Raw genomic sequence first — 12,590 nt, forward strand, 5'->3', positions numbered from 1 at the left:
TCATTGAGGGAAACTACATAAACGGTACAGGGATCTTTCTGTAACATTTCTAACACAGCATGCAACTCCATGACTATCTGGAAATAACAGGTTAACAATTCAAAACAATGGCTTAAGTACTTAAATCAGAGATTGCCAGGCCTCACCATTTCCAGGCCTGAAAATGTATGCTTAGAACAAGTTTCTAGGTGATCTTAGTCTGGGAACCACTTTGAGAACCACCAATTTAGAAAATAACACCTTAGGGCAAGTACTGTTATTCTTATTTTGTGGAAGAAACTGAAGACTCAAGAATAAGTGACTTCACCAAGACCTAGGAATTAAGTGGCAGGACCAGGACTCAAACCAGATCCTATCAGCTCAGTGTTTTTGCCTAAGCAAATCAAGGTCAGAAATAATCTTAATTATTGGATTGCACTGCCCAGAAACAAAAACTGTATAAAATGTAGCTTAGTTGTAAACATCTCACAAACTTTAAGATATACACACACATTCAGGTGTGTACTAGTCTTAGCTCTTACCTGTACTTTGAACAAGTGCTTAAACTCTGTTCCTTAGTTTCCCCAGATAGATGATCAAGGAACTAGTAGTCCCTTCCTACTTAACTCTGGACTCCTCGCTTTAAAATCCACTGGGACTTTTTTTTTAAAATTTTTAAAAGATTTTATTTATTTATTTGACAGGCAGAAATCACAAGTAAGCAGAGGCAGTGCTGCTTACTGCCTCTGGTGGGGTGGAGGTGGGGGACCAGGCTCCCCACTGAGCAGAGCAATCCCAGAACCCTGGGATCATGACCTGAGCTGAAGGCAGAGGCTTTAACCCACTGAGCCACCCAGGCGCCCCTCTACTGGGATTTTAAGGACAGCTACAAGTTAACCCTCAATGAACACAAAATCAGTTGTTTGCTATCCATGCAAGTATTTTATCAAAATGGACACCTAACATAATTTTAATTTCTCAATTTCTGAAACTCCTGAGCAACAAAGAGAAGTTAATGTGCACCACAATTCTAACTAAACAGAAGTTCACAAACAACACTAAAATTTAGCCAGGGTTGGGGCAGGGGGTAACTTCTTAAGCAATTCTATGGGATTTAAAAACTGCTAAGAGTTTTTAGCAAAATCATTAAGTGCCTAAATTCACAGAGATGTTGAAACAATTACATCAAGTGCTTGCCAAAAATGACTTTCCTGCAGTTAGCTCTCAGGAATTTCACTTTAAAATCCCCTTATGAATAAGCCTCCATAATTGTCTCCTATGTCTCCATGGTAAAGTTAACAAAACTTGAGGAAATAGGCTTAAATCGTTCTGAGGGTTTTACATCAGAAATAAGGAAGAATTTTCTAGGAATGACAGCTCTAGTCACCTGAGATTACATTGATGATCATTCTCTACTTAAACACTGAATGTTTAAAACATTGAAGCCAATGGGCTCCTCCCCAAACCTATCGTATCTTACTTTAGGCCTACTTTCCTCCATTAATTACAATTCTCAAAACTAGGGATGTCTAGTGGCTCAGTCATTAAGTGTCTGCCTTCAGCTCAGGTCGTGATCCCAGGGTCCTGGAATCAAGCCTCACACCAGGATCCCTGCTCAGTGGGAAGCCTGCTTCTCCCTCACACTCCTGTTGCTTGTGTCCCCTCTCTCTTGCTGTCAAATAAATAAATAAATAAACAAAATCTTAAAAAAAAATTCTCAAAACTAAGCAAATAGAGCTATTTTGTTAGATTTATGGAAAAAGCTTAATTAAAATAGGATTCAGATATATACTGGTAGAGAGGGGCACCTAGCTGGCTCAGTCCATGCAGCATGCAAATACAGGTAGAGGTCCCAGCAAACCAAGATCTGGTACTGAAAACTAACTCCCATTATTGAATTTAGTAGGAAGTACTAATATTCTGTGTAACTATCCATGAGCTCTTGCCCAGACCACTCTAGATTCCCAACACCAGTGAGGAAAATCTTGGGACTCATTTAACTGACAGATAAGTCAGGCACACAACTCCCCAAAGCCATCCCTATCCCCTACCAAGAGAGCCACAGAATGCATTTCCTTCAGTGGCAACTTTACTCCAATGACTTGCAGAAAGGGCCAGTTCACCACAAATTGAGAACTGTCTCTACTTTTACTACCTTCGAAAATCCCAGGGGGAGTTATTAATTCAATGCAAAAGGAAGTGGAATCCACTTGTTAAGTGAATGGCCAGGAATTAACTTGAAAGTTCTACTTTTTAAGGTTGCATCTAGGCATATATATATATAAATTCACTGTTTTTTTGAAAACCTATAGAAGGCTAAATTTTTACCTAATAGACCACTATGTTTGATTCAAAAAGGACTCAAGACATAACATTGTTAAAAACATTTATTTTGATACAGTCTATGATAAGTCAGTAGAGGTTCCACTTTGCCACAGATTCATCTGAGAAGAGCCCTGTGTCATTCAACTGGTGAATGTCTGAACGCCGTCCCATCTCTTATCCCAGCCAGAGCGCACACCTTCCATGTTGTTCCTGTCCATTGATTGCTTCAAAATCCAGATGACCTTTATCCCCAAAGTAAGCTAAAATGTTTGTGAAAGGAGAAATAAATTAAACCCCAAAGTAAAAATTTAAATACAGTTTAAGAACTAGAAGATTTTATACATTTATGTTTGTGTTTATACTCATCAAATTCAGAGACACTATAAGACAAGGATCATTCTCATGGAGCAAAAAAAAAACAAACAAACAAAAAAAACACCAAAAAACAAACAAACAAAAAAAAACCCAAGAGATATATATTTAAGGAAATACAGGTTACTTTTGAGTGTGGTTACCTATTACAAACAAAAAGGAAAATATAAGTTGGTCTGTCAAAAAGGTAAATAATTAATGATTTTCATTAACATGAAGGACTGATGAACCCACAATATAAAACTCTATCATTATTAGATACCACATCAGTAAATCTGAAAACAACATTTACTGAATGCTTTCAATGGGTCAGTACCATGTAGAACATTCCCAACTCCCAATTATGACCTTTATTTTAAATACACAGAAACTAAGGCTTTGTGATGGTTACCCATCTTAAGTGGCAGTGTGATGTGACCCAGGTGCCTTTTTTTTTTTTTTTTTTAATTTTGGGTGGTCTTACATTGCTTGTTACTATGTAAGCTATTTTTTTTTTTTAAAGATTTTATTTATTTGACAGAGAGAAATCACAAGTAGGCAGAGAGGCAGGCAGAGAGAGAGGAGGAAGCAGGCTCCCTGCTGAGCAGAAAGCCCGATGTGGGGCTTGAACCCAGGACCTGGGATCATGACCTGAGCCGAAGGCATCGGCTTAACCCACTGAGCCACCCAGGCGCCCCGCTTTTTTTTTTTTTTTAAAGTAGGGTCTATGCCCAATGTCGGACGTGAACTCATGACCCTGAGATGAAGACCTGAGATGAGATCCAGAGTCGATGCTGAACTGACTGAGACACCCAGGTGTCCCTGACCCAGGTGCTCTTAACCATTACAACACACACATCCCAGGAGCAATTATTAGTCTTCATTTCAGCCTCAACTCTTACCTCAAACATTCCAGCCACTAACTAGGCCCAAATTCCTAAACCATTTCCTGACTAAGTAACAGGATTCTGGAAGAAGACAAGAGGTGTTTCATTTCTGTCTTGCTGATTACAAATGTGGTTTCCAAACAAACAAAAAACCAAAAAACAAATGTGGTTTCTAGTAATATGTCACATAAAATAAAACTGCATTACAAAATGATAACCTGAACATTCTATGAAGTTGTTTTTTGTTTTTTTTTTTAAGTATTTGCCTTTGCCTGGGAAAAAGCCCAGAATCCATCTAATTCCAATTTTCAAAAGTGTATTAAAATCTCCCATTAAGTGCCAAGTAATTTTTGCATACAGTTAAGAAATAAAAATGAACTATTCATCTATTAAGGTCTCCTCCTCAGTGGTAATGAACATTCAAAATAAAAAGATCTTCCTTGGCCTTACACAATGTGAACAAAGATTTTCTAAATTAACCTCAGTGTTCACATATTTTGCCTAAATAATGTTTTACTAATTACTGTTCTGTGTTCATTAAAGTACTGCATTTTGTATATGGACTCATATCAACCAACATTTGTTGACCACGGATAATGCATTACCTGGGTGAAAGAGGACACTAAGACCAATATGGTCCTAATCCCCAGGAACCCAACAATTTAGCAAGGGAAGCAGACCAGTAAATCATGAACTATATTTAGATACCAGTAAATCATGAACTATACTTAGGTAAGAATCATATAAATAAATTTATATATAAACAATAGGGGCACCTGGGTGGCTCAGTGGGTTAAATAAATTTATATATAAACAATAAACTTGGCATTAATGAACAATAAATTTTATATTAACAAAACACTCACATTAATAAAAATCCTATCAGATACCATTCTCTCTCTTTTAGCGTCCAGTACAAGCAACCCAGGAAGGCCTCTCCAGTCAGCCTCCACAGCGCAAACAGTATGGTATATGAAACACTAGAGCTGAATAACCCTTTCCAGGCACTCAATCAATAATTCCCTAAATTGCAAATATTTCTGGAAGGAAATCAGAAGATGCCCCTAATGACAGGAAAGAATGAAGAAGCACCAGAGAGGAGAGCACCACTAAAACATACGATGAAGAAATGAAAAAGCAGGAGGTGGCTGTTCCATCAGAACGGCAACTTTGAAGGGTCAACTCTTGGAAAAAGTGAAGCCCAAAAGTACAACAGAAAGGCACATTCCATCTCCGCCTCTGGATCCTGAATCACCTGGGGCACAAAAAATGCTATTTCCCAGCTTGCAGATCCAGCCTAGAAGTCCCACCATAAGATGCAATGCTGTATTAATTCCTGTCCAAAAAATCCACCAAGAGGTCAGAGTCATTTAATTAAGTTAATTCAACTCTTGTTGGCAGCTACTTTAGGTGCTTACAGGATATAACGTTATGTAAATAAGCAACAAGCACAATATGAGGCAGAGAACAATGCACACAAATGAGTATTATGAGAACACAAAAACTGGAGAGGTTTCAGCTTAGGGGAAGGGGGAAAAGATTTAAGGAAGGGATGACATTTGAGATTGGGCTTTTCTAGACGTTGAGTTTTCATCAAATGGAAACAAGGTAAAGAGCATTTCAGGCTAAGGGAGCACAAGCACTGGGATAAAGGCACAAAAATATACAATTTATTCTGGGATTAGCATGCAGTATCTTGTAGCTGGAGCAAGTTCTCACAGGAGAAAGAAGTGAGCTAAAGAAGATGACACAGAAAAAGATTAAAAATTACTATTAACAGTTTATTGCTCACATATTACTTGTCAAGTACTCATTTTACTTCATATACAATGTTCTTCCTCAATCCTCATGAAAACTTTATGAAGCAGATATTATACCCAACTTATAAAAGAGGAAACTTCACTCTAGAAGGAGGTATTTGATAATTTCCAGTACTTGGAAAATGTTCACACTGATTGACCAGACAGTCCCTTCTCCAATGTTTTCTAAAGACTTCCCTATGAAAATAACTACTCTGAGGTCAATCAGCTAGTAAACAGCAGATACATTACCTCAAGTCTTTTACAGTTCAAAAGGGAGAGGCTAAGAAAAAAGGAACTTTAACTAGAGATCTCTGAAAGCAGTTTTGAGAAGCCACACCATAAATGTTTAAAGGGAGAGGAAAGTGAAGAAAGCAGTGAGCAAAGATCACTTACTGAAGAACTTTATCAGGGAAAAAGAGTGATTTCAGAAATGGACAAACTGAGGGGCACCTGGTTGGCTCAATCGGTAGAGTGTGCAACTCTTCATCTTGGGGTTGTATGCTCAAGCCCAGATTGGATGTGGATACTACTTAAAAATAAAGTTTAGGGGCGCCTGGGTGGCTCAGTGGGTTAAGCCGCTGCCTTCGGCTCAGGTCATGATCTCAGGGTCCTGGGATCGAGTCCCGCATCGGGCTCTCTGCTCGGCGGGGAGCCTGCTTCCCTTGCTCTCTCTCTGCCTGCCTCTCCGTCTACTTGTGATCTCTCTCTGTCAAATAAATAAATAAAAATCTTTTAAAAAATTAAATAAATAAATAAATAAATAAAGTTTAGAACCACACACAAAGATAAACTCGAAATGGATAAAAGACCTCAACGTGAGACAGGAATCCATCAGAATCCTAGAGGAGAACATAGGCAGTAACCTCTTCGATATCAGCCACAGCAACTTCTTTCAAGGTATGTCTCCAAAGGCAAAGGAAACAGAAGCGAAAATGAACTTTCGGGACTTCATCAAAATCAAAAGCTTCTGCACAGCAAAGGAAACAGTCAACAAAACAAAGAGGCAACCCACGGAATGGGAGAAGATATTTGCAAATGACAGTACAGACAAAAGGTTGATATCCAGGATCTATAAAGAACTTCTCAAATTCAACATACACAAAACAGATAATCATATTAAAAAATGGACAGAAGATATGAACAGACACTTCTCCAATGAAGACATACAAATGGCTATCAGACACATGAAAAAATGTTCATCATCACTAGCCATGAGGGAGATTCAAATTAAAACCACATTGAGATACCACCTTACACCAGTTAGAGTGGCCAAAATTAGCAAGACAGGAAACAACGTGTGTTGGAGAGGATGTGGAGAAAGGGGAACCCTCTTATACTGTTGGTGGTAATGCAAGTTGGTGCAGCCACTTTGGAGAACAGTGTGGAGATTCCTTAACAAATTAAAAATAGAGCTTCCCTATGACCCTGCAATTACACTACTGGGTATTTACCCCAAAGATACAGATGTAGTGAAAAGAAGGGCCATCTGTACCCCAATGTTCATAGCAGCGATGGCCACAGTCACCAAACTATGGAAAGAACCAAGATGCCCTTCAATGGACGAATGGATAAGGAAAATGTGGTCCATATACACTATGGAGTATTATGCCTCCATGAGAAAGGATGAATACCCAACTTTTGTATCAACATGGACGGGACTGGAAGAGATTATGCTGAGTGAAATAAGTCAAGCAGAGAGAGTCAATTATCATATGGTTTCACTTATTTGTGGAGCATAACAAATAACATGGAGGACATAGAATAGAGAGGAGAAGGGAGTTGAGGGAAATTGGAGGGGGAGGTGAACCATGAGAGACTATGGACTCTGAAAAACCACCTGAGGGTTTTGAAGGGGTGGGGGGAGGGGAGTTGGGGGAGCCAGGTGGTGGGTATTAAGGAGGGCACGTATTGCATGAAGCACTGGGTATGGTGCAAAAACAATGAATTCTGTTATGCTGAAAAGAAATTAAAAAAAAAATAAAAATAAAAAAATAAAGTTTAGAAATGGACAAATCAAGGGCACATACAGTGGAAACTTACAAGAGAAAAAACCCCTTCCTCTGAGAAAGGAGAGGCCAGTAAGGCAGAGGGGGTGAAGGAATTTTGTATCGGATGGCACTGTGCTAAGAAAAAAGGTAGGATTAGCTAGGGGAGCCCACATGACCCAGTGGAAAAAGTATAGGCTTCGGAGACAGACATACTTCACCACCGTGCTCCATGGTATAGAAGTGACAATTAGAGATACTGGATATAAAGCACCTAAAACAGTTGCTAACCTATCATAGGTAACTGTTACAGGTATTACTATTACTTTCTGCCCATTCTAGAAACAAGTGGCTTCGAGTAGGAGTTGGAAGAAACAAAATCTAGAAGAGCCAGTACAAAGTCTATTAGGGCAATGCACAAGGTCTGTAAGACAGAGGATCAAGATGAAATCACAGAGCACCCATGCAGGTCCTGGTCATCACTGTGCCACAAATAATCAGTCCTTCCTAAAGAGCAACCCTGCCCACTCAGATTCTGCCTTTATATGTATGTATGTGCACACAGGTACACATACAGCTTTCACAAGTACACATATATACATATACTTGTGAGTACAGGACTATGTATAGTGTGTGTACCTGTGTGTGTGTGTTCACAAGTGTTTATCTAACACTGGCAAGGCTGCTTCTGAAAAAGCAATTCGACAGTGCATTTTCAGGGTCATAAATGTCCACATACTTTGACTTATTATTCCCATGAGAATTTCTCATAAGGAAATAAATCAAAACTTATAAAAACTATCTAAAAATGTTCACTATACTGTAATGTAAACTACTGAAAAACCTAAGTGATCAACAGGTTAAAAATATATGGGATATCAACTGTAATTTTAGGTGAAGAAAATAAAATCCTACATATTCTTGTTAAAATCATCCAAAAGGCTGTACGTATCAGAATGAAGATAAAACAGAAATATGGGTAATTAAAAAGAATTCATTCACCTTTCAATGTGGTAGGATGATAAATGTGTTGTTTTTCTTGTAAATATGTTTCATTATGGTTATAATATGGCACAGCAAATGCAAACTATGAAGGGGAGAGAAAGCAATTACCTGCTAACACAAACTAGACTGGTATGCAACGAATGCAGTTCCCCAAAAGCCCAAAACCATACCGACTAGTATAGCTCCATTACAATAAATACCACTATGACTCTTTTGCTTCCCGGTGATTCAGGACTAAGAGATGAACATTTGCCCTGAAATGTTTATTTGTAAGAGCAGTACCTCAAAACAGTTGGTTCAGGCATTCCAGGATCTGCACCCCTCTTGAATCCTGGGGGAGAAAGGAAAGGAGGAGAAAGAGAATAAATAGCAATTAAAACCCTAGCAGACAAAACATTTATCACCAAAACTTTTCAAATCAGCCTAGGGTAGCTAGAATAATCTACTAGCACCGTCTAAATATACTTGTGTGCTACAGAACAGTCTTGAATTTTAACTAGAATACGAGATTATGTCCAGGACTAATCAGTAGGGAGGACAAATGACCTTACTCTGATTACATACACAATTAGCACTATAGCCCTTAGCATGCACTGTCACTCTTACTCATCACCCAGAAAAAACATGACACAACTGCTAAATCACCCTGGATAAAAGACTACAAAGAGCAAAAAGATTTTTTTAAGAAGTACATTTTTAAAAAACTGAGAATATTTTATTGCCTACAAACCTCTTTTTATAAAGCAATCAAAGATTGGAAGAAAAAGAGTGGGGGAAAAAAACAAGTTATTGTTGAACAACCTAATTAAATCAATACTTCTATTACAACTATGATTAAATAAGCCTTTTATCACTAACTGGATAACATATATGCTAATTTGCTGATTAAAATTAGCATCAAGAACTGTGGGGATATGAAATTTTACTCCATTCTCAAGACAACAAAGTAGGCTGCCAGTTTCACAGATGCTGGTAGGAGACACAACATCCTGAGTCAGAGAGGAGAGTTTATCACTCCCAGCAGTAACTATAGTCAGAATGTCATCATTTTTAGATGAACCCTGAGTTTAGAGAACCAGTCTTTTGTAATGGGCAATGAGCACTGTCTCCCCTTCTCCCCTTTGCTCTAAAAGGAAATACTATTTTTCAAAAGTTGTTCACTCCACAAACATCCTTAAGAAGATAATACAGAAGGGGTGTTTGGGTGCCTCAGTCGTTAAGTATCTGCCTTTGGCTCAGGTCATGATACCAGGGTCCTGGGATCGAGCCCCGAATCACACTCCCTGTTCAGCAGGAAGCCTACTTCTCCCTTTTCCACTCTCCATGCTTGTGTTCCCTCTCTTGCGGTCTCTCTCTGTCAAATAAATGTTAAAAAGAGGGGGGCGCCTGGGTGGCTCAGTGGGCTAAGCCTCTGCCTTCGGCTCAGGTCATGATCTCAGGGTCCTTATAGTCATGATCAAGTCCCACATCGGGCTCTCTGCTCAGCGGGGAGACTGCTTCCCCCTCTCTCTTCCTGCCACTCTGCCTACTTGTGATCTCTCTCTCTCTGTCAAATAAATAAATAAGTTAAAAAAAAAAAAAGAATATGGAACAAAGGGTGGTCAGAACCTCTGCTCACAAGATTCAGAGACATTCAAGACACCATGGAGAATGGTCTTCCAAGAGGTCATTCATTAAAATCTTGTGTTAGTCAATGTCCATTTTTTAATTATGTTACCATCTGTTCTGCTTTACACCACTATATCTCCACAGACGCCCTGAAGCCCTAGAAGTTATGTATAAACCTAAATTACCCCAAAAATTCAAACCAGTTGTAGGCTTTTGTGAGCACTGAGGTGGAGAAGAAAAAGAAACTACCTGGGAACTAGACATGAAATTAAATTTCTATGACGTGAAAAGAAAAAGACAATGATTAACAAGGAAGAAGTACTAAAAAGATAGCTCTAACATTACTCTCAACCCGAGCTGGAAGCTAGGATGAAAATCACCATAATGATATCCTAAGAAAGAGAATATAGCCAGCGTGCACAAAAAGAAAAACTCTAGGGTGGAAGGAAAAAAAAAAAACCATTCTCTTCAAACCAAAGCCCTTGATACAGAGAATGCAGCAAACAGCTACACCTTTCTGCTTTCTGGCTTTGTGAAAAGGAATCACAAAAAAAGGAGAAGGAGGGAAAGGTAGATGTAAAAAATTATAGAGCAGCAAAGAAGCCAAAGGGACCAAAAAAGCAAGATTAGACTAAAGAAGGACTTCTTCCCGTCCCCCCACACACAACAGTGGAAAAAAGAAGCACAAAGATGGGGCAGGATCGAAGTCCATTACCTTTCTTGGCTCAAAGGAGAACTAGACCTGGTGTTTGACTAAAACAGCCCCTTCTACCATTATGTGAAAGCTTGGGGGAGGGGAGAAAGGGAAACAGAGCCTATAAGAGCAGGGTATCATAATTATGTGCTCTAATCTTGGACACCTACACAAGATTGATAAAATCTGGGAGAATATGCTTTAAAAAAAAAAAAAGCATATGAAAGAGATAGGAAAAAAGATCTTTTTAAGTCCTTATACTCAAGTATCCCCAGGTTACCAGCCGGCTTGCATTTCATGGAGAAATCGGGAGCCACAGCTACCTGGAAAACATCCAGCAAAATCAAACACTCTGTCAAGACTAAGAGGGACTATACTTTATCTTGAACCGATACATGACACCTAAAATAAATAGGAAGCAGCACCTTGTTAAAATCAAAGGGTTTTAAAGCATGAAACTGAGTTTTAGGAAATTTCAAACTTGATGCCCAAATGACAGAGCTGGCGTTTTCCCTTTCCACTGTACACCTAAAACACTGTGTGTCAATTATACGTCAACTTTAAAAAATTACAACGAAAAACCTATTCTGGCAAGGAATGCGATAAAGTTCCAGTGTGGAGGCTTCGTTGAAAATATCTGCCGGAACACTTACAAATGTTTGCGGTAGAGCATGGCATAGTGCTTAAGAGTAGGGACCATTACTTGAGTTCAAAGCTCCCCACTTAACAGCTGTGTGGCCTTCAGCAATTAACAATATTTCTCTATGACTCGATTTCCTCACCTATAAAATGGGATCTATAAAAAAATCATTCAAATCTTAATCGTACAGCTGGAGCAGCAGAAAAATGCAAAAACTAATGTCAAAATCATACTTCAACGCAGTGGCATACTGAAGAGATCTACAGACCTCTTTCCACTTAGGACTACCTGAAAAGGTGAGAACAAATATATCCGAAAACCCACCTAGTGACAGAGTGAATGAGTCGCTTTCAAATACATCATGTCGTCTAACTCTCCCAACAATCGTCAAAGGTCACCTCCATTTTTAAAGATGGAAAAACAGAACGGGATTACGTGATTTGTTAAAGACCATAAAAAAACAGTAAATAAAAGACCAAGAGCTCTAACTCGGGTTAGACCGACCCCACTGACTAAACATCATCAAAGGACGTGCACGGCGTGGGTGGGTCTAGCTCTCCCGCCCTAGAAAGCCAAAAATGGGAGTCGAGGCCTCCGCACACCCTTCCCTCCCGGCTCCTCCCAGGTTCTTCTCCTACTGACCCAGGTAAATCACGAGAGGAATAAAGCCCCAGCGGATAGCAAACTGGCCGCCCTTAAAAAGCTGCTGCAGCCTCTGCTTGGCCTCTTTGCTCAACTTCACCATGGCGACAACCGGAGCGGCGTAGCGAGAACCCTCAGCACCAACCGCGGCGTAGGGAATCCGAAAAAGAAAGGAGATGCGCAAGCGCCGAACACGGCATTTACGGCAGGAGTCGTGAGCGTCGCCAGCAGAGGTCGTAATTCACCGCTGGTCCGAACCTACCTCTCCCCTCTACGGCACCACCTACGGATGGCGCATGCGTGCCTGGTTCTCCCGGGTCGGAGTCTCGTCCTTACTTTCCTTACGTTTTAAGAATCACGCTTTTGGGGGCACCTGGGTGGCTTGGTGGGTTAAGCCTCTGCTTTCGGCTCAGGTCATGATCCTAGTAGTCCTAGGATCGAGCCCCATGTCAGGCTCTCTGCTCAGTGGAGAGCCTGCTTCCTCCTCTCTCTCTCTCTGCCTGCTTCTCTGCCTACTTGTGATCTCTGTCAAATAAATAAATAAAATCTTTAAAAAAAAAAAAAAATCACGTTTTTGATGACTGTGGGATACCGAAGGCAGTGTTCTTAAGCTCCCCTCAGCCTGAACGCCCTTTCTCCTCCCACAGTCTTATCCATTTGTTAAAGTGCACC

General features: G+C 39.8%; 1 protein-coding gene across 2 annotated transcripts; it reads right to left on the reverse strand.

Annotated features, from left to right (window-relative positions):
* Positions 1-2,348: 2,348 nt before the first annotated feature.
* On the reverse strand, positions 2,349-12,117 carry TOMM7 (translocase of outer mitochondrial membrane 7). Of its 2 annotated transcripts, none has more exons than XM_047695725.1 (3): positions 11,919-12,117; positions 8,617-8,665; positions 2,349-2,564 (listed from the first exon to the last, which is right to left on the reverse strand). In XM_047695725.1, the coding sequence occupies exons 1-3, from the start codon at positions 12,019-12,021 to the stop codon at positions 2,549-2,551; spliced, it is 168 nt and encodes a 55-aa protein (XP_047551681.1). In that variant the 5' UTR covers positions 12,022-12,117; the 3' UTR covers positions 2,349-2,548. The 2 variants fall into 2 exon arrangements, with proteins under 2 accessions (XP_047551681.1, XP_047551680.1); XM_047695724.1 differs by lacking the exon at positions 2,349-2,564 and adding an exon at positions 8,320-8,416 and having other exon boundaries at positions 11,919-12,104.
* Positions 12,118-12,590: the final 473 nt, after the last annotated feature.

Source organism: Lutra lutra, chromosome 11 (genome assembly GCF_902655055.1).
Source record: "Lutra lutra chromosome 11, mLutLut1.2, whole genome shotgun sequence".
NCBI lineage: Eukaryota > Metazoa > Chordata > Mammalia > Carnivora > Mustelidae > Lutra > Lutra lutra.

Excerpts from the sequence above, each read along its gene's own strand:
- TOMM7 (XM_047695724.1), bottom strand. The coding sequence starts at position 12,021 with ATGGTGAAGTTGAGCAAAGAGGCCAAGCAGAGGCTGCAGCAGCTTTTT. Across the intron at positions 8,666-11,918 it reads TCCTCTCGTGATTTACCTGG|GATTCAAGAGGGGTGCAGAT; the intron begins GTCAGTAGGAGA and ends TTTCTCCCCCAG. Across the intron at positions 8,417-8,616 it reads CCTGAACCAACTGTTTTGAG|TTTGCATTTGCTGTGCCATA; the intron begins GTACTGCTCTTA and ends TCCCCTTCATAG.